Source organism: Gopherus flavomarginatus, chromosome 3 (assembly GCF_025201925.1).
Source record: "Gopherus flavomarginatus isolate rGopFla2 chromosome 3, rGopFla2.mat.asm, whole genome shotgun sequence".
NCBI lineage: Eukaryota > Metazoa > Chordata > Testudines > Testudinidae > Gopherus > Gopherus flavomarginatus.
This window is the reverse complement of record NC_066619.1, coordinates 47,107,566-47,134,034: the sequence shown is the minus strand read 5'-3', so window position 1 is coordinate 47,134,034 and position 26,469 is coordinate 47,107,566. Positions and strand designations below refer to the sequence as shown.

The 26,469-nt window shown below is 40.6% G+C and overlaps 1 protein-coding gene across 1 annotated transcript in view; it reads left to right on the top strand.

Moving 5' to 3' along the window:
- The window catches only part of PDE8B (phosphodiesterase 8B), a 154,684-nt gene that overhangs the window by 81,545 nt on the left and 46,670 nt on the right, over nt 1-26,469 (top strand). The window contains exons 2-6 of the mRNA XM_050943749.1: nt 587-646; nt 13,914-14,104; nt 17,022-17,081; nt 18,827-18,884; nt 23,145-23,233. Of these exons, the coding sequence (XP_050799706.1) occupies nt 587-646; nt 13,914-14,104; nt 17,022-17,081; nt 18,827-18,884; nt 23,145-23,233 (458 nt within the window). The remainder of the gene's footprint in view (nt 1-586; nt 647-13,913; nt 14,105-17,021; nt 17,082-18,826; nt 18,885-23,144; nt 23,234-26,469) is intronic.

Here is a 26,469-nt window from a genome sequence, read left to right as displayed (position 1 = left end):
CATTCTGACTTTCCACTGCAGTTAGATATTGGTGTGGGAGGACCTGTGCATTGTTTAGTCTGTGTGACAATATTCTATGACTCTGTGAATTTAAGAAGATCTCAAGGGAAATGAATCATTAGTATAAAGAAAAAGTATATTAAGTTCCATCAAACTGCACAAGAAACCGGTCTAAAGCAACAGTCCAACTTCTTTGTAATATAACAACTGACCAGACATAAATGTTGTCAGTTTTATTGTATTGGCACTTATCATAATGAATTAATGCGGATGTTTCCTCTTTGTATTCTGCCAGGCATAGCAGTGAAGCATTTTCCTGGAATTTCTGTAGGCCATAGTTTAAGAAAAAAAAAAAAAAACAGCCCTAAACCCATAGCTTTCAAATAAGCGTTTTAAAAAGAAATTCACTTATTTAAACAAACCCATAAAACAGTTTTTTTTAAAAGGCTGTTAGTCGTGTGCTTTTCTTCCCTTCAGAATGTATTATAGAATCACATTTTTATTATTCTGTTTGATCTTTCTTGCAAAATCCTATCTATTAATGTGATCTGAAACTGAAAATAACTCTTGCATTTCTCTCATTTAGCAGGCTTCAACTACAGAAGTACAAATTGGGCCCATGAGATTGACACAAGATCCTGTTCAGGTAGGACTTTGTTTCAATTTGATGGTACTGTAAGTTCTGTGTGAAAGTGCAAACGAATTAAAGGCTCAATCCATGTATAACTATTAAAAAGTCATTGCCCACCCAACCACTTGTATTAGAATGCACGTCAATATTGCTAAATGACACGTCTCCTTCCTGAAGCTATGTTGCAGCTCCGGAGTTACATATAGAAACATGGTGCAGGCAGTATCCAGCAGGAGTATTATAGGACTCTGGATACCTTTGTTTTTTCCTCAATTTGGAGTGCAGCTATAAACTATGCAAGAAATTCTTCAGAAAAGAATCTCGGCCTCTTACGAGAGTGACGAAGCTTGGTGTGGAAAGGCAGCATAAATTCTGCTGCATTTGAAGTCTTTCAAGAGCTGGAAAGTAGGGTCCTTTTTGTTCTTGGAGCCAATTCCCACAAAATTTAGGGAAGGTTTGGACATGAGCTTTTCCAATTTTGGACCATCTTTAGGAAGATTACTAAGATTCCTATTACTATGTGAATAGTAAAGTTTTTAACACGGTGGTTCTCAGCATTTTATAGAGCTGAGAACCCATTCTTTCTGGCTAGTGTCTTTGTTACTAATAATGCCACTTTTTTTTATATGAGAAAAGCATGTAATAGAATCCTGAAAACTGTTCTGCTCATGATCTTCATGAAACTTATTGTGCCCATATGTTAAATGTAGTAGCTGAAATTTGAAGAAAGCTGTTGCATTATGCTAATCATCTGGTAACAGGTATAAAACCATTCTTTTTTTAATGTATGCAGCCAGGAAGGAATAATACATAACTTTTATGGACAGTAGCAGCAAATCAACATTCTTACTACTTGTACCTGTTATCCACTAGAACAGTTGGTTTAATCCTGCAACATTTCACAGTATCTGGCTAGATAGCTATAGAAAGTTCCTCATTAATGAAAGTTGCTCAGGCAGGCACCAGCAGTTTATCTGAAATGGCAGTTGAGCTTTGTGACTGTGTAATGTGCTCAGGACTAAACTACAATGCTAGAATGAATATGCAGATAAAGTAACGAACTCCTTGACCACTTCGGAGAGCACATTCCCTAAAGCACACAATTTCTTTGGTTTACCTACAAGCCTGGGAAGAAACCAATGCACAAAGCATATGAATGTGCAGTGACAAGCAAAGCACTCAAAGAGAGGCCACTAAAATAGAACCATTCCTGTCACTAGCTTCTACCAACGAGAAACTCTTTTCTAAGTGTTCTAGAATTTTCAGTCCTGATACAGTTCTATAAAACACTCCATTACTGAGTTAAAGGTATCGAGTCACTCCCTTTGCTGGAGGATGGCAGAACAGGACAAAGAGAATTGTGCTCTGACAGGTTACAAGTACGAGAAATCAAATGAGCCCCAGCAATAGTGGCTGAACTATGGCTCTGCATACAATTGCTCTTGCTCATGCTTACCACAATTTCTATAGGTTTTGTCTGTTCTGGTAAATAAGATACATGCAGTGCTTAATTTGTGATGGAAGAATTAGCCCCAGCAAGCCCCCAGCACAAATTAAGCACAAATGCACCCACTATCCCATACTGACCCTGCCTATCCCCTATGCAATCCCCCCATCCCGCACACAGTGCATGGACCCCCAACCTACACCCAGCCCAAACATACGCCCATGCCCCATACAATTGTCCCTGGGATGCTGGTGCTTTAGTTTCCAAATTGGTCAGTGGACACTGGAGAGCAGCACCGTGCCCCACCAACCACCTCCATCCGCGTTGCTCTCTCAATGCCAGAGTGTGTGTTAATTTTTGGCCCCACCTGATCCATCGCTCCCATGCAAAGAGATTGTGATCTTCCCCAACTGAACCCAGATCGCTCCGCTCTTGGCCTGAATCGGGACACTTACCCCGCTGGAATCCCTTGTGGGGAGGAGTGCCCCATCTCTCGTGAAAGAGGGTCCAGAAATGGGTCCAGCTCCCACCTCCTGGTGCTGGTTACCTGCTGGGAGTGGGCTGGGCAGCCTGGCTGCTGTCTGGGTCTGCAGCAGCCGGGATTGCGGGCACCATGGTGGGATTAGCTCCTCCCCCCAAGCCAGAGCATAGAGCTGCCGCCCCAGTTGGTGCATCTTGCATGCCCTGCTCTGTGTGCCTGCTATGCCTCCCCCAGCAGGGTCTGCGCATGGCACTGGGGCTGCCTCCTGGAGCCTCCCTCCTGTCCCAGTGCCCTACTGCCCCTGCCCCACACTGCGCCCTGGCTGCATGGACATCTCTCCTCGCTGCCAGTACTTGGGAGTCTCTGCCCCTCCTGGGCCTCCATGACATGCATCTGACGAAGTGGGTATTCACCCACGAAAGCTCATGCTCCAAAACGTCTGTTAGTCCATAAGGTGCCACAGGATTCTTTGCTGCTTTTATAAAATGTTGAAACTTTTTCTGTACCAAATACTGGTCTAAATAATGATTTGATCAAATGAAATAATTCCTTCGTGTTATCTTATGCTTGTAGAAGTATAACTAGCTTCAGTAGTAGAATGGTGTCTTTGTTTTTCATGGAATTTTAACATAAATGTGTGGAACTTTTCAGGAAAAAAATGTTCTTCGAACTTTGATAGTTTGCACTAGGATAGGCAAGAAAATATTTAACAAGTAAAACTACTCTCCACATTTATGTGAAAGTTCTCTTCAGTGTCCTTAGCAGAAATCATGTTTCTCTAAATACTGTCGTGCTAGTGTTAGCTGTTGTGATGTATTTTAAATTAACATTCATCATGTAGGAAGGGAGAGTAAAAAAACAAATGCTTTAGGGTTGTTTTTTAAGCAACTTAGTTGGTGGTAGATGGTCTTTTGTCCATCGTTCTTTTAAAGAGATAAGAATCTACAGTATTGCATAAAAGCCGGAATACGGTTAAAAACATTATATAAGTTAGTTTCCATATAAGAGAGGCATTATTATACAGTATTCTTTCTATTGGGGAGAGGGGAGAATCGGACAATGTACCTAAACACATTTGTGGAATAAATTTGTGTTACTCTGCGCTTGGCTAATCAGGCAACATATTGCTAATAAGTCCATTAATTTAATAAATCTGCATGTTAGTCTTTTGTTCCATCTTAACAATGTACGTGACCTGTTCTTTTATACAGTACAAAATCTGCTGTCATCCAATTTAAAATCCCCATTTGCTGCAACTTCATCCCATGTAAAATTACCAGAAATTAGTCTACATGTCTGATAAATCCAAATAGCTTGCTAAAACAAGTTCTTGTCAGGCCTTCTGTAACAGTTAGGTCTGTTTTACTTGGTGTACTTCTTTAAGGTTTATTTTCTAAAGTGATGAATATTGCTTGTTTCATTTGGAGGGAACTGACCCACGGAGCTAGGAATGCTAAGAACATCCAGACCTGCCTGGAATATTGCCTGTATGTTTGCTTGGTATGTGACATTATTTGTAATTATGCCCTGCCACAGGCCATTTAACAGATGGGTGAAGAGTCCAGTGGCGAATCTACAGTGGGGAGAAGAAATGTCTGTTGCGGCATGTGTTTGTAGCATAGCATGCTGGACTGTGCCTGGACAGTCTACTCCTGGTCTTATGTTCCTGACCCTGCAAAATGGGTGAGGGATCCAGGCTGTGCCTACCATATGATTCTAGCATATCAACCCCTGGTCTTTAAACGCCCTTATGGTATTCTCTCACAGAGTCATTATCGCTGCCAAAACCCTGTACTCTTGCCTCTTGGGACCCCAGAAGTGACACCAAGTACTGGAGGTAATGCACATGAAAAGTGTCTCCTCACCCCCATTGGAAGCCAGTGGAGCAGTTTATCTATGTAGGGACTTGCAAGTTCTATATACCCCCCCAAAAAACTGTACTGGCAGGCATCTCTGAAACAAAACAAAAACTTAGTTCTGCATGCCACAGGTCCTGCATTGGGCCCGGTATGTCTGTCACTTTGAGCCATACCACATGTGACTTAGGAGGCAGATTGGCTCTGCATCCACGTTACAATGGGGAAAGAAGCAGAAAAGGGAAAAACAGGATGGACAATAAATGTAGGGAGAATCAACAGGATGGTCAGTGCACAGAGCATCTCTGGATTTGGCCCTTGGTCTGTGAACGTCCCTTTCAATTAAAGGGATCGATTGGTATAAAGCCTCACTTGTACAAATACGTACACTGATTTCAGTGGGACCATTTGTGCAATTACTTATGTGGGTAGCTTGCAGGATCAGCCCATAAGACAGAATCTCTTTTTCTGTGGAAATCTTTAGTAAAGAACACATCAGTCTGCATTTGAGGCCATTGGTAACTGTTAAAATAACATTTAGGAAGTGAGTTAAGGGTGATGGAGTAACTTTATTAAAAAACTGGATTTTTTTAAAGAAGATGGCCAGGGGAAACATTAACAATCACTTTAATTCTAAATGATATATGGTGGCAATTTCACTAATAGCCTAGGAGTTTCATATGCAGTTGCCTGCTCAGTACAGAACATGATGATGGTTTCTCTCCAGAGAGGGTATATGGTAGAAGCTATGCCGTACAGTAGGAAGCCAGTCTAAGTCAACCTGATGGAGATGAAGTTCATCTTTTTAAATACTACAAGTTTATAGTGATAGCAGAACTGTCACCTTTAGCAAACTTCAAATATTATGGTGAGTGAGACTGGTTTTGTGCCACTCTTATGGTAGTTTATGAATACAGATGCAATGAGGAAAATGATGTACTATCTAGTCTCTCGTCCTGGCCCTCTTCATCTCATGTATCCATTACTGCCATCTCCCCTACTCTGGCCCTGACACATGCAACGTCTGTCCTTTCAAAACATTGCTGCAAAACCCATTTTCCTGGCTCATCACTTCAACGATTTCCTCATTTGAATTCTTCCATGGCTCCCCCTTCTGCATTTCTTTAAAAAAACAAGCAAACAAAACCTTTACTCATCTTCACTTTTTAAGGCTCTTGATCTGTCAACTCTTGTACAATGTCAAGATGATAACCTCTAATTCTGCCCCACCAATAATGCCAGGCTTCATTGCCCATCTCTCAAATTTTCTAGGAAGCATTTTTCTCCTTGCTCATGTTCCGATCCTTATGCATGGGAAGAAGCACCATCTCAAGCTGCTCACCTCCCTGGACTCTGCAATCCCTCATTTCTAAAGAGGGGGAGGGTGCCAAGAGAGGGGACAAAATCAAAATCACAACACATTGCAAATTCATACCGACTACACTAGTAATCTAACTAAGAACAAGATACACCTAATAATAGTAGAAGAAAGGGTGTGGCAGACCTGGGAATAGAACCAGGGTCTGCAAAGTCTCAGGTTAGCACCCAAACCCATGGCGCGTTAGGGGCTGGAAGGAGATGAGGAACAGTGCAGAGTGTTGGCTGCTAACACACACACTCAGGCCTGAATACTCAGTGCCACAAGGTAGTATGCATGTTGTCCCAATGGCCAAAACTTGCTGACGAGTTCCAGCAAAAGTGTGGAGTGTGCAGCCACATCCCAAGGGCAAGGCTCTGTGCAGACAATCACCTCAGAGAACCCGAGGTACAAATGAGTAGTACTGCAAAGCAGAACACGCACATCTTACTCTATTTCTAGTTAATTGTGATGAATGAGGCACTTTCTAGTAAATATAAATATCTAAAGTTCTACAATATTAAAATATATAACTACTAGTGTGTCACTTTCTTACCAGATTAATCCAATATTGAATTGTACTGCTTCCGCCATAGCGTTAATCACTTCACTTATTGTTTGGAATTCAGCAATCTAGACAGCTCGAGATAAGACAAAAGTAGGGTCACCTTGGCTAGCCATTAGGCTGTGTATGTTGAATTTCATATGGTGACACCATGGCTACACAGATAAGACTGTTGATTTTTCTCATAGACATTTTGGGCCAAATCTGGCTTACCTTACTCAGACGAGTTGTCCCAGTGAAGTCAATGGGATGACTCGTGGGGGTGAAACAAGTAGTACTTTGCTCTATATCTGATTTTCATGTCACTGCATAGTCTGAACAATTTTTGTTAAGCTTTAGAATCCTTGGGTCCTTTCTTTTTCAGTATATTTACTTTAAAGTAACTTTTTTCATCTGCAGCACAGTATGGCATAGTTAGTGACTGATTGCTATGGTAAATATGTGCAAATTACAGAGGAGAGTGGCTAGATGACCTATGTTACTGGCTATATAATCTTTAAACTGATAATAAGCAGTATAAGGTAACACTGAAAAATTCTTTCCTTTCCTATAAATTAATTATTTAATGTAAGACGTATTCATTAAGTTCCACCTATATTGAACCATGGGTGTGTCATATCACAAATATATACATTTCCTAGGTTATCAATTTAGTTTTTGTATTACTATCTAACAAGGGCCCCAAACCTACAACTCTTTTCACGTGAGTAGTCCTAACACAGGCTATTTACCCTGTTGAAATTGGTAAATATACTTATATGACTTAGGATAACTCAGATGAGTAAGAATTGCAGCCTGGGGCCCAAATTTTATTTCTTTTGTCTTACATTATCTAATTGCTTGCCGCATATTATTATTCTTCCCAATGAAAGAATCAGGCTTAACTCTGTTTACTTCTCCTTTAAGTGTACAGCCAATGAATAAAGGCATATTTGTATTCATTGTGTTTGTCCCTGGTACTAATAACTTATAAAGTTACATCTTAGACAGTGTCTCCTTTATTAAAAATATTTAAGTTGGGGACTGGAGGACCTAAAAGGCTTGATAATAAAATTATGGAACCTTTCACTTCTTAGACACAAGGTGAAATCCAGCCCAATTTAGTAGTGAGCCAAAGTTGTCATCTGGTGACTATTTTCATAGCTTTTGTAACAGGAGTTTATGGTCTCCCTCCAGTTCCTAGTGGACAAGCATCTGCAACACAGAATCACTGTCTGGGGTTCTGGCTGCCGGACCCTTGCCAGCCGGGGTCCTGGCCGCAGGCCCCACTCAGCCCACTGCCGACCTAGGTGAACAGAACCCCAGACCAGCAGCGGGCTGAGCGGGCCGGCGGCGTAAGATCAACATTTTAATTTCATTTTAAATGAAGCTTCTTAAACATTTTGAAAACCTTGTTTCTTTTACAATACAACACTAGTTTAGTGATATATTATATAGACTTAGAGAGAGACCTTCTAAAAAACATTAAAATGTATTTCCGGCACGCAAAACCTTAAATTAAAATGAATAAATGAAGTCTCGGCACACCACTTCTGAAAGGTTGCCGACCCCTACTCTAGAGGGTGACCAGTTCTAGAAGACAGGTGAAACTAGAGGGGTTGGGAGAACGGAGAAACTATCAGAAGTATTGAAGGAGGAAGAAAAGGGACAAAACTTAAGGATGATGTGGTCAGAGAATTTGATGGGGCTAGAAAATGTGCTCAGGTCCAGGTGGTTGCCTGGGTGGTGGTAACAATGAATTTGTTTTGACTGTTTATTGCAAAGTGAAAACCTTTTTTAAAAAGAAAGGGAGCATTGTTAAAATACCGTTTTTGCTGACCTTGACATCCTACAGACTAAACATGGCATAACATATTCTGGTTAATGCATTATTTAATATATACCCCTGAAGCCATTACAGCAGTCCTACTCTTACTGCTCCTCGCTGTGCCTTTAAAGGTAAAGAATTTGCACAGGCCTCTGGTGCAATGCAGGAGCATGTTCTGTTCCCCACACTCCTGTACAGTATTCCCATGGGGACAAATCATAAGCTCGGTTATTGCAGCATGTTGGTCAAGAGCACTGGAAATGTTTCAGCCACACTGGTGAGTGCAGCAGGCCAGTCTTTCCTTTCACGTGTTCATTTGGCCCCAAATTGGAATAGGAGTCAAGTAGCAAGCCACAGTTAGTTGTTTCTTAACGTAACAGTAGTGTGTAAGGGACCCAGTAAAGGGATTGGGGGGGTCCCATTGTGCTAGGTGCTGTACGCGAACCTATAACGAAAGGATTCTCCCTGTCCCAAAGATCTTAGTGTAGGTATCAGATGAGACAGCTGGCAGGGGGAGCAAAAGGTCACAGTGAGGAGACGGAAGTGTAAAATAAGCAGCAGTCTCACCAAACCAGCTCTTGAACCATTAGAGTTGGTTGGAAAATAGTTATTTTTTTCCATGGAAAGTTTTGACAACTAAAATATTTCCCTCAGACTTTTGTGAATTAAATTGAGTTTTTGTTGGAATATTGAAAACCTGAAACATTTGAGTTCAAAATAGTGCTGCTGTGCCTCATTGGAACTGTAGTTTGCTTTATGCTCCCATTGTCTTCTATGGACTGGGCTCTTGCTGCATCTCCTATGATATGCCACTTCTTCCACTCTTGGGGAGGGGAAGAATTGCACATAGGAGTCCCTGGCTATAGTGCATCATGGGAAGGATAGCCCAGCCCAGAGAAGCGAATGGAGGCTTAAGGCACCTAAACTGTAACATTCATAAGGAACAGTGAAGCCATTTTAAATTTTTGCTTAAATATTTCAATTTCCCATTAAAAGCAAACACTTCTGACAAAAAATTGAGTTCAGTCAAAAATCCAATTTTCTGTTGGAAAAACAGTTTCAGCAGAAAATTTTCAATTAGCCTAGTTAGCTGTTGTCAAATGTCTTTTAGACATTTTGGCAGCAGTGAATTTTTAAGAGTTTTCAAGTAGTCTCTCCCCTTCTGTTGCCATGCTTAGCAGTAGCTGACTCTTGTGTGCATGCATGGCCTAGGCCTTCCCCCTGTTGGGGGTAAGATTCCATTTCTTGCTCAGTGTATTGCTTAAAACTTTTGCACAAGAACATCCCTTGTACCCAGGCTCTTGCTTGCTTTTTCAGGATTTGAACTATAGTGAGTGGGAACAGAATGTTAACAGCTTACTTGTTTACAATTTCAGGCAAAAGGATTTACATATAGAGAATTAAAAAAAAATAGGCCCAAAATCTGGGGGAAGTAAGGGGCAGTGTTAATTACAGGTTGCTGAATCACTATAAGTATGAAAGCAGCAAAGAATCCTGACATACATCTGATGAAGTGGGTATTCACCCATGAAAGCTCATGCTCCAAAACGTCTGAGTCTATAAGATGCCACAGGATTCTTAGTCTGGATCTGTAAAAGCAGCAAACACGGCTACCCCTCTGTAATAAGTCTATATAGCTTCTATAACGTGAGATTGAAGGGTGTGGTTGTGGTGGTTGTTGAAGTAACCTGCATGAGACTATAAGATTAAGCAGACCTCATTTTATGATTTCTTTTATCCTTTCTTCCACTAGGTGGCTGTTGAGAAACTGAAGGCAAAATTCTTAACTGATGGAAAGTTTTATTGTTAGTAACAGACAAGCATTGTCAGCACTTAACAAATTTAAAAAATGGGTTTTTATGATTTAACATTTTCCATTTTATGACAAACAGAACAAATAATTCGCATATATTTCCATTCACATTTTGAAAAATTATTAAATCTCCTGGGAAAAGGGTGGGTGGGTGCGAACTAGGAAATATTGGAACTGTATCAATAGGCTTTTAGCACTTCTCAGTTTAAATTATTCAGTGATGTGGTTTAGCAAAATAAAGAGATGACAGTGCACTAGCTAAAATACTTTTATGACCAAATGCCCCCTATTGCATTCATATTAACTAGAGTTTCCTAATGTGAATCTATACCAGGAGTCAGCAACCTTTCAGAAGTGCTGTGCCGAGTCTTCATTTATTCGCTCTAATTTAAGATTTCACATGCCAGTGATACATTTTAATGTTTTTAGAAGGTCTCTTTCTATAAATCTATAATACATAACTAAATTATTGTTGTATGTAAAGTAAAAAAAGGTTTTTAAAATGTTTTAAGAAGCTTCATTTAAAATTAAATTGAGATCTCCCCATACCGGTGGCCAGGACTCGGGCAGGGTGAGTGCCACTGAAAATCAGCTCGCGTGCCGCAGGTTACCTACCCCTGATCTATACTATGTCAGATCAGAGCTTTTATTTTAGCTATATTTTTTGGCTGCTTCACAGCTGTATCAATCATATCGTGTGCATTTGAAGTACAGTCTAAATTGAGTTCAGCCTCAGTGGGCAGGAGTAATGGCAGTGAACCATGATCTCCCATTCACATGCATGGGCTGGTGGATCTGAACTGGTTGGTCCACTGACAAAGCACACAACCTGCTTCAACCATATCCCCGTTACCATCTGTTCTCCAGCCAAGCTGGGCTGTCATGGAGCTTTGCTGCAAGGTATGCAGCATTCTAAGGAGTCATCTTGCATGGCCTCTGTCATGGTACAATTCCCCCACTATGAATCTTAGCGTCCAAAAGATGGGGTACCAGCATGAATTCCTCTAAGCTCAATTACCAGCTTAGAACCTGTAGCGCTGCCACCAACCAGGAATTCCAGTGCCTGGTACACTCTGGTCCCCACAAAACCTTTCCCGGGGACCCCCAAGACCCAGACCCTCTGGATCTTAACACAAGGAAAGTAAACCCTTTCCCTCACCGTTGCCTCTCCCAGGCTTCCCCTCCCTGGGTTACCCTGGAAGATCGCTGTGTGATTCAAACTCCTTGAATCACAAAACAGAGAGGACAATTCACCTTCCTCCCTCCTTCTCTTTCCCCCTCCCAGACTCTTCCTGAGAGAAAGTAATCCTGGCACAGAGAGAAATCAGCCTCTCTCTCCCTCTTCCCTCCTTTCTCCCTACCAATTCCCTGGTGAATCCAGACCCAGTCCCCTGGGGTCTCACCAGAATAAAAAAAGACAATTAGGTTCTTAAACAAGAAAAGCTTTTAATTAAAGAAAGAAAAAACAGTAAAAATTATCTTTGTAAATTTTAAAAAAATGGAATAGGTACAGGGTCTTTCAGCTATAGACACTGGGAATACTCTCCCAGCCTAAGTATACAAGTACAGATTAAAATCTTTTCAGCAAAATACCAATTTGAACTCCTTTCAGCCAAATACACATTTGCAAATAAAGAAAACAAACATAAGCCTAACTCGCTTTATCTACCTCGTACTCACTATTCTGGATCTATAAGAAACTGTATCAGGGAGATTGGAGAGAAACCTGGTTGCACATCTGATCCCTCTGAGCCCCAGAGTGAACAACCAAAACTAAAAGCACAGCACAAAAACTTCGCTCCCTCAAGATTTGAAAGTATCCTGTCCTCTGGTTGGTCCTCTGGTCAGGTGACAGCCAGGCTTACTGAACTTGTTAACCTTTTATAGTCAAAGAGATATAAAGTACTTCTGTGCTATTAACTTTTCTTATCTGTTTATGACAACCTCATTGTTTCCTGGTCTCCCCAGGCCATGGGTTCACTACATTTTATTGCATTTTTTACTTTGCTCTGTCATAGCAGCTAGAGAAGAGAAGGGTACAGGATTTTGCCCTCTGTATTTCTGTGACTTAGCTATAGGTTGTGTAATGTACCTGCGAGTATGATTGCATGATTAATAGTTGACAAAAGTAATCTGAACTGATTAATAATTATAATATCTAATGTAGTTGTAAATGCATAACCACCTTCTTGATCTTATGAATTGTACCTTGTGATTATAATAGGTGACAATGTTCATTATGGTCAATATGTATAACTTAGCGTACCTCTTCCTGGTGACCTGTTTTCCATGAATTCTGAGCCAGATTCTCTGTTTTAGCTGAGCGGTGTTCAGCAAAGGAATGGAAGAGGATGTGCGCCAAAGCTGACTTTTAGATACCTTTTTGTGTCTTCTTGTATTCTCTGGATGACCAGGAGTCAGTTCAGCCGCCAGCATAAATTAGAGTAGTCTTGAGGCTGCTCTAACTCATGCTAATCTGCAACAGCCAGGGGTAGCTGAAATGCAGCACAGTCCAGCCAAATCCTTGCTTTGCCTGAACCAAGGTCTGCTATTCTGGCAGCTCTTTGTTGACTGGGGCACCTTCTTATGTGATGGGTAATCTTGTGGGATTTATGTCTATCCTCGTTGTGTTGTGAGAGCAGAACAGAGAATCTGCTCTCATACATATGAAGAATGAACAATTTTCTGCCTGTAGCAGAACTTTGTTGCCAATCATGGGAAATTAATTTTCTCTCATTTTTCTGTTCTTACGTAGGAAAAATGAAATCATGCTGGACAATAAGAATCTATTTCTAATCTGTTATTCTGGGTTTGTCTCGTGTAATTGAATGCACCAGTGGCAAAACTCCTATTGATTTCAGTGAGACCAGGATGTCACCCTGAATATTTGATTCTCAATCCCATTGAGAGAGTGATGTTGCACCACTGTAAAACTGGTGTGACAGAGTGGAGAATCAGGCCTGCTATGTTGTATACAACACCAATTCTTTCTTGTAGCAACTTCAAGATAACACCAGTTGTTGGAACTCCTGCTTATTGGCTATTGATGCTTATGGGTTGGAGCAATATTCACCTTCAATCACGGAAGCTCCATGTGGGTGCTGTTAAATTCATTCCTGCTTTTGCTGCTGATGCTCATCTAGTTTTCATGGTGGATTTCACTGAATCTTTATTTTTTTGCCATGTGATACCTAGTGACCTGCATTCTAAGTGCACGTTATTTTTCAAAGCACTTTGACTTGTTTTTCCTTCCTGAACTTTGAATTGAACCTATGTAGAATTCACCCCCGGAAGCCTGTGCCTTTCACAAACCTCTGATTGACGAGCATTTGGAAATTAGAGTGCATATAAAATATTTTTGAAGGAGCTAGTCAGTTCACTGTCTTGTGGTAAGTAAACCCTGGTACACATACAGGAATAAGTTTAAGATTATTTTATTCTAAGATCCAGCAAAATCTCTGCTTCACACAGTGTTGGGTTTTTGCCTACTTTTGATCCTACTTGCAGCACTGCGATTCACTGGCAATAGCTATCTAATGGCTTAAAGCGATAAGTGTTACATCAAGATTTTTTTTCAGAGCTGAGGTCCTGTCTTCCTGGTGCAACTTTTTGCTCCTGGTTAATGGCAGGTGCAAATCCTACTACAGATCAAATACTAAAATATTTTAGTGGTAGGATTTTTATCCAAAACTAATTGTGGACACATCTGCATTCACACAAAAAGTGTCTGGGTGGAAGCTGTATGAAAATAAGGTGCTTAATATACATTATTAAAATTGTATTTAATAATAAGGCTAATGTAGTAATTAAATGGATCTGTTTTAAATTATAGAGTCTGATGCTGTTTTTGAAAGCAGGAAGTCTAATTTTTTTAGTTATAGTAGTTTGTTTGTTTGTACAATGAAGAGAATTATGTTGTATATTTAATATGGGCTGATGTCTTCCCTGTTTTGCAGGTTTTGCTGATCTTTGCTAAAGAAGACAACCAAAGTGATGGGTTCTGGTGGGCTTGTGATAGAGCTGGATACAGGTGCAATTTTGCCAGAACACCAGAGTCAGCGCTTGAATGTTTTCTTGATAAGCACCATGAAATAATTGTCATAGATCACAGGCACGCCAGATACTTTGATGCAGAAGCAATCTGCAGGTAACTTAATGGACGTTGTGCTTCTACTGAATGTCACAATGCATTGCAGAATGCCACATCGAATGGGCATAACAAAATCAAGACACAATGACATACAGAAAACAAGTTTGGAGACTGAGGACAGGGATTGCAGTGCTTCATCACAAAAGAAAAAATAAAAACTGCAATAGAAATAATTACATTTAGTATATGAAGACACCTATTGTCAATAGGGCTGAGGCATGACCAATAATGCCATCATTTTTGGTTGACAGCTTCCATAGGATCTTGAACCAGAGCTACCATAAATCCTTCCACAGTGTGTGGTCATCACTTTTAGACTTACTCCTCTGAGCAATTAATCCTGCATCAACAGTTGGAGCAGCAGGGACTAATGGAACACTGTCATTTGCCCCCTGGGTCTGCCACTTCACTGATGACATGAACTTCACTAACATGACATCCTTTGCATGTGTGTGGTACTCTGTGTCAAAACAGCTGCTTCTAAGTTTACAACCATTTCTCATTAGGAATCTGGGGAAGATATCTTTGCAACTGTTTCATTTATTTTACACAGCATGACATGCTCTGCGCTTTTTCATCAGACCATAATGGGCACATTTTGGCATGCTGATCCTGAATAGTATTTTACCATTCAGACAGTTTTATTTATTTCAGTGGAACTACTCACAGAGTAAGATTACCTAGTGGAAGTAAGGCATGGGTGGTATAAGGCTAGCCTCTAGCCCTGCCCCTTCCATGCCCCCCCCCCACCAGAGCCCAGTGCTTTCTACTGCAGTCACTGGCCGTACCCCAGGCTAGTACCCTCAGCCCCTGGAGCGCCGGGACCACTGCACTGGGGAAGCTGCACTGTGTGAAGCAGGATGGAGTCTGGGGGCAGAGCATGGGTGAGGCCAAACCTGTCTGTCTGTTATACCCACTGCCCATGAAGTAAAAGTTTCTGAATCTGGTCTAATGTTAATGTGTTTTTTTAAAAAATAAATAAAAAGAGGACCCTTTATTACTCACATATGGAGGGAAAGCCATTCCATGTTTGACAATCAATCATATAATTCCAGTGTCTCAACAAGATGCACCTAATGGTTGTTAGACCTGTAGTAAAAGACCTATTTTTTGTAATGGTTCACATATGGTACAGTTTATGGAAAGTAGAGCTGGTCTAACAGATTATCCTGTACCTATCCCTATAAAAACAGGCTTGTTCCCTTCAATACCTTTTCTAGTGTTCAGTCAACTTTCTGAAGTCCTAAGCAATGGGGCTTCCACCACTTTCCTTGTGAAACTATTTCACAGTCTAACACCACAATTTTCCTAATATTCAGCCTACACTTTTTTCCCCTCTTTACCTTTACTCCTAGTTTCTACTATTCCTTTTTTACCATCATTCCTAATTGTACCTTCTTATGCCATGTTAAATAATTTCTCTCTCTCTGGTGTTTAACTCTTCAGGTATTTGTAAACTGTGATTGTCCACCCTTCTAATTGTTGCTTAACCAAGCTATGTGTGTAGTTTTAGCTTTCCTCACAATTTAGTTGTCTTGTTGTTGCTTTTATTTTTGTGCTCTTCTCTGAACAACATCCAATTTTTCAATGAGTCCCTGATAAATTGATGTCCACATCTTCTTCTGGCAACAAATCCATCATGATAGATGGGTTTGAGGATTTGCAGAAGGGGCAGGCACTAGATATCTAATGAATCCTTAATCTGTGAGGGGAAAAGCATGTTCTATCTGCAGGGATCCAGGGCCGTGGCAGTTGAGGGCTGGCCTCTCTTACTGCTCTGTACTTTCCTCCCACCATGCAGAACAGCTCCTTGTAGGAGCTGTGCTGCCATTGACCATACCTTTCACACCTCTGCCCTATACCACCGATAGCAGTAGGAGATGGAGATGTAGATGTGAGTTAATGCTTCATTTTCTAATCTTCCACCAAGATTTTTTTTTTTGGCAGCCAACTAATGGAAGTGGGGAGTATGCCATATAGCAAGGGTGGGCAAACTTTTTGGCCCAAGGGCCACATGTGGGTATGGAAATTGTATGTCGGGACATGAATGCTCTCAAAATTGGGGGTGAAGGTTCGGGGGGAGGAGGAGGGCTCCAGCTAGGAGTATGGCTCAGGGGTGGGGCTGGGGAAGAGGGGAGTGCAAGAGGGTGCTCCAGGCTGGGATTGAGGGGATCAGAGGGAGGGAGGGGGATCAGGGCTGGGCCGTGGGAGGGGGTCAAGGGTAAAGGCTCTGGGCAGCACTTACCTCAAGCAGCAACCTGAAGCAGCGGCATGTCTCCCCTCTGGCTCCTACGTGGAGGCACGGCCAGGTGGCTCTATGAGCTGCCTGTGCAGCCAATGGGAGCTGCAGGGGTGGCGCTTGGTGTGGCGGAAGTGTGTGGAGTCCCCTGACAAGCCCCAGACCCCGCTCCCCGACTGGAGCACTGGAGTGGGGCAAGCCCCAGACCCTGCTCCCTGGTGGGAGCTCAAGACTCAGATTAAAACATCTGGGCGACCAGCTGTGGCCCCTGGGTCATAGTTTGCCTACCCTTCTCATATATAGACAGACTGCTCCCCCTTCAAGCCCACCATATAATCCACACATCCATGGAATCCAAACCAAATTAAATTGGTGAGAGGGGGCTTCTCCAGGTTCCCTTGATTTGGACAGATGCAGCTTCCTGCTCTCCCATGCTTTGGGGCCTTTGGCCCAGAATTGAGGGAATGTGAACTTAATATCCTTAAACACCCAAAAATCAAGTGGATAAAGTGCAAAAAATGTTTTTGGGTGTCCTCTACCATTTTCCAGACAACCTTATAGAATCTTCTCTGAGGCTTTTTTCATTTTCTGTTATATATAGAAGGTGAACAAATTCAAAGTTGTTAATGAAGCATAGTGTTGATATAGTGTGACACAGGATTTGTCTCCTTTCAGGTCAATTCGTGCTACAAAGCCATCAGAACACACTGTGATACTTGCTGTTGTTCCCCGAATGTAGGTATTTCTTTATATTTTTGTGAAAGTTTTGTTCTGTTCAAGAAAACGTTTGTTTGTATACAACCAGTAATAATGTTTGCCTGTTGACGGGCAGTCTCATAGGCCACAAGCTACTATTTGTAGCTTGTGTGGACTATATTATCACTAGAAATATTTGTTTTTACATGAAGAGGAAAAGATCAGTGATGTCTTCTTGTGGTAGGTTTATTTATTCTATCTAATTGCAGACAAAACTATAACTTATTGCATTCTCTCACTGAAGAGGGTCATAACATAATGGTCTAAATATCAGAAAAATATAGAAAGCTATGATGGAAGTTTTAGAATGTTGTAGCCAATAACATCTTGGGGTTATGCGGGGTAGGGTGGAGCAGGGAGAGATTAAAAAATATAAATATAAGAAAACTTAACAGTAGCTTGATGGAAGGCAGGTCCCACATTCACTGGAATTTCCTGAAGTTTCAACTCTGCTTTTACTCTTTGCTCTGTTTTTTACACCGTTTACTCGGACAAAATTCCCATTGACTTCAATTGAGAGTGTCGCTTTAGTAAGGACTGAGGGCTTCTTCCTGTAAGTGGTTCTCAACCAGGGAGCTGCAAGCAGGTTTCAGGGGGTCTGCTAAGCATGGCTGGCGTCGGAGTTTCTAGGGCCCAGGGCAGAAAGCCAAACCCTGCCGGATGAAACAGCAGCTGGGGACCCCGAGCCCCACCACAAAGGGCTGAAGCTGACGCCTGAACAACTTAGTTTTGTGGTGCCCGCTGTGGTATGTGGGCCCAGGCAATTGCCCTCCTTGCTACCCCATAATGGAGGCTGTGGCTTTTATATGCAGAAAACAGTTGTTGTGGCACAGGTGGGCAGTGGAATTTTTATAGCATGTTGGGGGGGCCTCAGAAAGAAAAAGATCAAGAACCCCTGCTGTAAGGCATTTGATTAACTCCTGTAAGGTGCCAAACAAGCTCAGCTGTCACTGAAATCAGAACCCTCATGGGGAATTAAGGGCATACAGCACCTCACAGAATTCTGTCCAAAGAATTGAACTTAGGATTTGACTTGCTCTGAGGAACACAACTAATATTAGTTATCAGCTTGAAGGGAAAAAGAGAGAGAGGAGTACTAACAAAGATAAGGAACAGAACAATAATGAAGAGCCCATGAAATCTCTAAGAGCTCAATGAAAAGTTCTAGTGATGCATACAAATTATATCACATTATTATTCCAAGGCAGTCTTGTCAAATCTAATCATGACTCTGCATACTGTATAACTAAAGGAAATAGCGAGGTCATTTTTGCCACCTAGTTTTGTTTGTTTTCTAGTTGTGTGACCAGGTAATCATAACAAAATAAAATATAAAAGATGTATTGTTCATTTTCACTCTTTATTAAATAACTAACTTTAGTTTTTGTTTCCTCTGTGTATCCTCCTATCCTCTTTATATTAGCTTTCTTTGTAAAAACCCTTCTGTCTATCGGAAAAGAGCCAGCACTTCTCTTGAACATTTAGCAGGCTTGCTGCAATAGTGATGAAAAAAATATAGTAACTGCCTCCAATATCTGTCATGATATCCTACAGTTAGTATATTGCTCTAGGTATCTAAACATACACATCGGGAAGAGCGACATCTGCAAAAGGATTACATGATATATACTGTGATTATATTTTGTGCCACGTTAGTCTTCCTACAGTCTCTTTAGATAACTGTCCAGTTATCATTTTGGATGATATGTTTTGCTTTTCTGTAGATCTGCTGACCAAGAAGAGACTTCTGTTCTTCCCCTTCTCCATGCAGGCTTTGATAGGGTATGTAATTTACTAAAGAATCAGGGTAATTTCTACAAACACTTCAATTTTTTATAACTAAAAATGAGTTTATGAATTATTCATGTAAAGCACAAGTTTGCTTGTATCATGTTAACTACACCGTAGCGATGAGAAAATAATTTCATCAAACACTGTTTGCGTTTAACCGGAATTGGCTAAGTATACACCATAAGAAAAACATATAGACCTGCCCAGTGCTTCCACAAGGAGCAGTAATGTTGGCATATGAATTCCTGTTGGCCTGGGCACAATTCCCCATGACAGGTGGCAGGATAAATATTGTGCAGATGGGTGTCCTTTGTTGCTCCTGGGGTTTGTATGTGTTGCATGTCACAGCATGCACTCTAGCAATCAGGAGAGCTGTTCATCCCTCTAGCTGGCAGCGCATACCTACCTGGGGCAAATGGGGCCTAATCCAACTCCAACTAAAATCAAAAGGCATCTTTCCATTATTTTCAGTAGCGATTGAATCAGGCTGGTTTTGTGATATTGACACATTGACCTACAAGCTCTCCTGGTGCTCTGGGTATTAGATTCTGCCATGCTGCTTGCACAAAGGGAGGATGAAAAAGGTGTCTGTCTTCTTGCTCTCCATGGCACCTGTGTAGCTGAGAACTGAGAAAGTAGCCTTGTAAAGAGAGAGATGATAATCCAATAGCTAGGGTGCTAGTCTATGATTCTGGAGATGCAGGTTCAATTCCCTGCTCTACCACAGACTTGTTGTGTGACTTGGGCAAGGCTCTAAGTCTTTTTGTACCTCTGTCCCCATCCATAAAATGGGAATATAGTACTTCCCTATCTCACAGGAGTGTTGTGAGGCTAAATGCATTAAACACTGAGGTGCTCACATGCTCTGGTAATGGGAGGAGTAGGGGCATATAAGTATCTAAGACAGATAGAGGTCAGCCCATACATTGGCAGATTTAATTTTCTTTTTAGTTTAGTGTATTGTGTTAAAAAAAAGTTGTTTAATTTTGTCACATTCTTTAGTATTAAAATTTTTTGTTTCAAGTTTTCCTTTTCTCCTAATGCCTAGTATTTTGTCCAAAGATTTCAGGCTTATATGCTCTGTAGGCTGGATTGTAACTTCATGTGCAGTCCTGAGCAAGGGTGGTGCATAACCACCCTAGAAGTAGCTGCAGGAGGCACTCTGTGTGACTCTGATACATAGCTCTCAGTCATCACTCCCTGCCTGTGCTGGCCTTATATCAGCAGCAATCTGACCCTCCATGCACACTAGTTCAGCTGTACTGGATAGTGAAAAGGGAGGACTGATCCAAAGTCTTACCTGTTCTCTCCCACTGCCCCAGGCAGGAGAGCAAGTGTGTGCATTCACTTTCTCTTGCATGGCCAGACCAAAGGTAGGGGGGTTCAGGAAGGCTTCTTAAAACAGATGGGAAAGAGAATTTGAAATGAAGCAAGGAATGATTTCCTTTGACTCATTTTCTGAAAGATTATTGTCATCATAAGTGTTTCATGATCCTCTGCTTTTTAGAAATAAATTAGATACTGCTCCATGATCATTTAATATAATCCATTAGCCTATTGTCATCACCATTGAATGTTGAACATCATTTTCTCCTCATCACCCTAATTATTTGTAATGCTTTAATCAGTACGTCAGCATGATTTTATTGATTAGTACCAACTTCCAAAATAACTTAAGACTAGATCCCACTGAATATCTTCCTGACGTAGTTTGTTGCCATTATGACCCGTCTTAGCATTGTTTTCAAGCTCCAGAACATGTCAGATATCAGAGTCTACTTCTGCCCATCACAAGCAGAAGGGGAGCATAGCATTTTTTCATGCTTGAATGGGTATCCACAGGCTCCACATCCATTCAAGGGAAAAAAGATCAGCATTGTGCACACACACAGGCTGAGATTTTTATCAGCAACAGAATGAAATCAATTTTTGGAAAAACAGATTCATTTTATTCAAATTATATGTATCTCACTTTACTATTTCCCTTTTTGATAGCTTTATTTTATCATATCGCTATTCATTATGATGTTGGCGTATAGCACCTACCTTTTACCTACCCATCTTTAATTTTTTTTCTTGGAAAAACATGACTTGACAGTTTTGTGTACCTCACTGTTAGTTCTAGTGGTTTTGTCTGGATTTTTTGCACATGTATAAATTTTTAAAAATTAACGAAGGGTTTAATCCTGCACACAGTAAAGCTATTGAAAATGATACTGAACTCCTTTGTAAAATGCTTTGAGATCTATTGATGAAAAGCTCCATATAAGAGGTAGGTGTTTGTATTATTATTACTGGAGTTTTGTTGTTGACTTTCTTGGATTCTGGACTGGGCTCAAAGGCTTATTGAAGGCTGATTTAATCTCTTCTTGGAATTGTTTTGTCAGCTAATCAATAGATTTTTCTACAGTACGGTATATTAGATCTATGTCCTGTAGCGGTGAGTATTTCTGGATGTTTGCTTAAGAGTTTTTTGTATCTTTGTCATTTAAGTGACCTTTAGATTATCTTTATTGATCCTATGAAATTCTGAATCACTGCCTTTTGGGGTTTGGTTTTGATAGATTCTGTGATCAGTTCCTTTAAGATGAGTAATTTTGTTCATCATCTAGTGCATAGCTGCTGCAGTGACAGAATCTTCTGAACTGTATGCAGGAACAGTCATGTTTTAGGAGTTCTTTCTGTTCGTTGTTTCATAAAGTGGGGGGGAACCTTTTTCATATGCCATAAACTGATTAAAACCAAGTCACCTAAGCCTATTGCTTTACAATTCTTGCCTCTTGTGGTGAAACACTTCCAGAAGATCTTCTGAAGTCTTTTTTTTTTTCCTGTATATTTTTTAAATTAAGTGGCTTTCAGTGTTCATGTTGGTGTAATAAATGTTTGTGCTGTATTGACCATATTAATGAATTAATTGCACAAATCTACTACACATCCATAAGAGAACAGAATATCTCTTTCCCCACATGGGTGTCCCTTTCTGGATCTGTCAGTTCTTTTCATCAGTGCTGAACTGATTTTTCTTCTGCAGCATTGTATCCTCATGTGATAATACTGTACAGACTGAGTCTTACTTCTGCAAAGGGTAAATTGTTCTTTTGGTTGCACTATGTAGGTATTCAATAGTGGTATTAAAATATTCATACAACTCTCAACATGGTGCCATTTAATGAGTTTTTAAAACATTATGAAATGAACACAGCTGTACCACTAGCAGATTTTTAAAACCCAAAATCTGTGAGAGGAAACTGACTTTACTGCTGGCAACTTGAGATGAACATTCATATGGTGACACATCACTGTTTTTGTAGGAAAAAAAGAGGGTATGTGGCATAGTACTAATGCTGTACAGCTTCCTCTAAAAAGGACCTTTGATGTTCTTCAAAGGATTGGCTGCTGGCTTTCAATCCAGCTGTCCTTCCACAAAACTAACAATGTTAGAGAGCTGTTCTTTGTGGAGAACACGATAAAATCTGTGCAGGCCTTTATGAAGTGGTTGTTTCAGAGCTTCCCCAACAGTTTTACTAGTCAGCAGTTCCCTATAACTGAAGTCAAAGAGCCAGATTCTTCTCCCCTTACAGTCAATGGCAAAGCTCTCTAGACTTCAGTGGGAGCAGGACTGGATGCTATATTTGCCAGAGAGTGGGAGGTTGGGGGGAAGAAACCAAAACCATTCTTACTTCTGGAGTGTACAGATATTACCATTTGCTGTCCACTTTTTCTCGACCACTGTCAGTGTGCTCAATACTTCAAACATCCTTTATAAGCCAGGTTCTACCATCTGTACTCAAGCTGAGGAATCCCTTGGACTTCAATGAAACCAGACATAGACTAAGCTTCCTACTCCTCGTCAGTTTTGGACCATCATAGATTAATTTTGGTATTAATGTGAATGTTGTTTTGGTATTAATGTGAATGTTTCCTTTTCTTTTAGAATTAAGTGATGGACATATAATATGAAAAGTCCTTGCAATATAGGTTCTGGATCAGGTTTTTGTTTTTTATAATTATCTATTTAGCTGGCTTCCTAAAACCAAACAAGAAAATGTGCAGTTACTTAGCATATTACCTCACTTGCTTTGTACGTTATTTGACAATTAGAAAATCAATACAGTGGAAAAGATTGTTATAGCCTTAGCCACAAAGGTACAAATAAGGGTTTGAAAGATTAGTGCTTTAGCAACAGAAGTATAAATAAAGGTTTAAAAGTAATCAGACCTATTTCATGTACTGTCTCTGATTCTTTTCCAGAGATTTATGGAGAATAGCAGCATAATTGCTTGTTACAATGAATTGATTCAAACAGAACATGGGGAGGTGCGGTCACAGTTCAAACTACGGTATGTAGAAGCACAAAAAAAATGAACTAACTTTTTTATTGTCCAATATTCTGCGGAATTACTTGTTTGTGCATCTGCCTCCTTGTGGGTTCCATATGCTGCATTCTGTGTTCAGAAAACCTGTCAGAGGTGATTATCTGTCATCATCAGTTCTGATGAGTTTTTGTGCCCCACTTGCCTTGATATATGGCTTAGTGAATTTAGGCCACAGTGCAGCTCTCCTTGCTAAAGTTCCCCCTGTAGATCAGCATGAGGCCAGTTTGCATATTTATCATTCTAGCAGAAATAGTGTGACAGAGCAAGGTACAATTCAGCTGGTGGGATGGGGTTTGATATGAAATTTGTCTGGTCCTGTATGCATGGTGCATACACTGTAATTTTTAAATGACATCATAAAATTTAATGAAGGTAATTTTAGGTTATTATTCATCTAGTATTTACTTACTGTGTGTGACATCCTGTCATAAACTCAATCTAGAGCCAAATCCTGATGCCTTTTTACTCTGTTTCTACCCATTCTTCATTTGGGCAAAACTTGTATTGATCTCGGTGAGAGTTTGTCCTCTGTAAGGAATAGGAGATTTTGTCCTGTAGTGATGTTATTCCGTTACAGGCTTTGTGAGTTAATTACTGGATAAAATTGTGAAACTAGTGTTTTCAGCTAGCTACAGAATGAGAAATTGTCTAATGACATTACTTAGCAAGTGCATTTACTCAGTGAATAGCATTTAATTAGCGGTAGTCCAGAAAATTTAAAAAATATCATTGGTTAAGACACTTTCTGGCCAGTATCAGCTCTGATGTAAGCAGGCTCATCAGGAAAATAAAGCACTTGTGAATTTTTTTAAGTTGCATACTATTGGATGGTGCTTGAAAGGCCACACCAGTTACTACAGTGTGAAAGTAGAGGAATGCAGAATTCAAAAGTGTAATACAAAATTTAGCCTTTACCAAAAGATTAATATAGCCTATATACAGTATCTGTAGTCTGTGATAAGGCTAATGGAATATAATCTGTAATGACAGTGTAAAAGGAAACCTTTCCAGATAATTTGATGTAATTTTCAGACTACCACCTCCAAACTCAGTATGTACTATGGTAATAGAAACCTATTGCCCAGCAATGTGCAAAGTCAGAATCCTGCCAGAAACTCTAAATACTGAAAATAGCCTACTTAACTATTCCCAGATAAGAAATTAACTTAGTCTTTTTGCACCCTCTAGGCTTAAAACTTCCTAGGTACTTGCATCTGTCTTTTAGCACTTGTCTGGAATGTACAGGAATAAAGAAACAGAGAATTATTAAAAAGGTCAATAGGCATTATTTCATGTCAGCACATTGAACATGCCCTCATACTTCCTGTTCTGTTTTCATTTGTTTCCTTTTCCAATAATCATTACATCCTGCTTGTTTAAAGAGTACAAAAACAGGATGTTTTAATATGTAGAGTTATAGCTCCCAAGGACAGAACACTAATACAGCCTGAACACCTCTGCATGAACAGTATTAATAATTAATATAAGTAATTGAATTCCCAAATCCAGGGAACATGACTCATATTGATTATCCCATTTTTCTGCGGCTTTATTGAAAATAAAGCCATCAGCCAAAGAAAGCTTAAAGTCCTCATTACACTTTGAAGCCAAAGTTAGTCTCTGGAGGTAATTAATCTACCAATATCCTTTCACCTAGATTATTTTAAGGAACTGAGCTGTGCTCTCCCTTTCTTCTTCAGTTTTCTGTAGTTTTACAAGCCACAACAAAAAAAAAAGAATACTAAAGCACTGCTTTTTTCGTCTGCATAACTCTAAAAAAAAAATGCCTTCAACTTAAAAAGAAATAATTTTGAAAGCAATTTGTCTTTAATCAAATAAACCTTGTTGGTATTTTCATCCACTTAATGTGAGTTGCACCTCAATATCACCTCTGAATTTGGACCACAGAGACTGCGTTAATGTAGCTCTGTTTCAAACAAGCTGGTACCTTTTCACATTCACAAGCAGGGTCTACACAGAACAGTTAGAGCCCAGCAAGTTAATAAGCTTTATAAAACATGCCCTACCGTCACACTATGCTGCACCATGTAAACAAGCTCTAAGTGGATCTAAGTTGCTGTAACAAACATTAGGAATTGGGGCGGCTCCAGGCACCAGCGCGCCAAGCACATGCCTGGGGCAGCAAGCCACAGGGGGCGCTCTGCCAGTCGCCGTGAGGGTGGCAGGCAGGTTGCCTTCGGCGGCATGCCTGCAGAAAGTCCGCTGGTCCCGTGGCTTCGGTGGACCTCCTGCAGGCATGCCGCCGAAGGCAGCCTGCCTGCTGTGCTTGGGGCAGCAAAATACCTAAAGCCGCCCCTATTAGGAACCAGAAGACATGGGTGTAGTAGGGAAGCACCTAACACAAGGGTATAAGAAGATGCAAGGTAAAGCAGACTGATGGTGGACTTGAATTTACACAATTTTCTTGCTTTGTAAGGCATAAATTACATAAACTTAGTCCCCTTAAACCTATTTCCACCCACTTGAATATTACTGATGTGTATTTTACACCTTTCCCACACCTCTTAATTTGACTCTACCTGGTTTTAAATCCACAACTGTAACTGAGAATGATCTCAAAAAGGCATTTAATGCATGGCTGCAATATTTTTTGGTTTGCTACTGTCAGTGTAGACATCAGCCCCCAGAGACAGCTTCAGTTAACTTAGTGATACTCAGATCTCAGTGGTTCAGGAGCCAAATTAGTAATCAACATTATCCAAGCGTGAATTCATTGTTTCATTTACTATAATATATAGTACTGTAGTCTGTCTGTGTTTAATTAATTAAAATATAGTTAGTGACAAAGTTTCTCCTCTACCTTGGTGGATCCTGTGCTTACTGGCAGATTTGCTTACCTCAGAGATTCACCATGTGAGTCAGAAAAAAGCCCAGAGACCTTCCCCTCTGGTAGAGGCCACAGTCTAGGTCAATTCCTCCTGTGTCTGATCAGGAGTTGGGAGTTTGGGGGGAACCCAGGAGTCCCTGTAAAATTCTCTGCGCCCCTCCGTGCCCACTGCTAGTTGACACCAAGAGGTTCCTGAGTTCTCCAAATTCCAAGCAGCATAGTGATGCATATCAGGGATTATTATTCCCTTCCCCCAGAGTTCAAACTGTGATGGGATGAGGGGGAGTAGGAGCAATCAATGAAGTCTTTTGTCCACCGATGTTCTACAAGGGTACATCTGTTATCAAAAGGC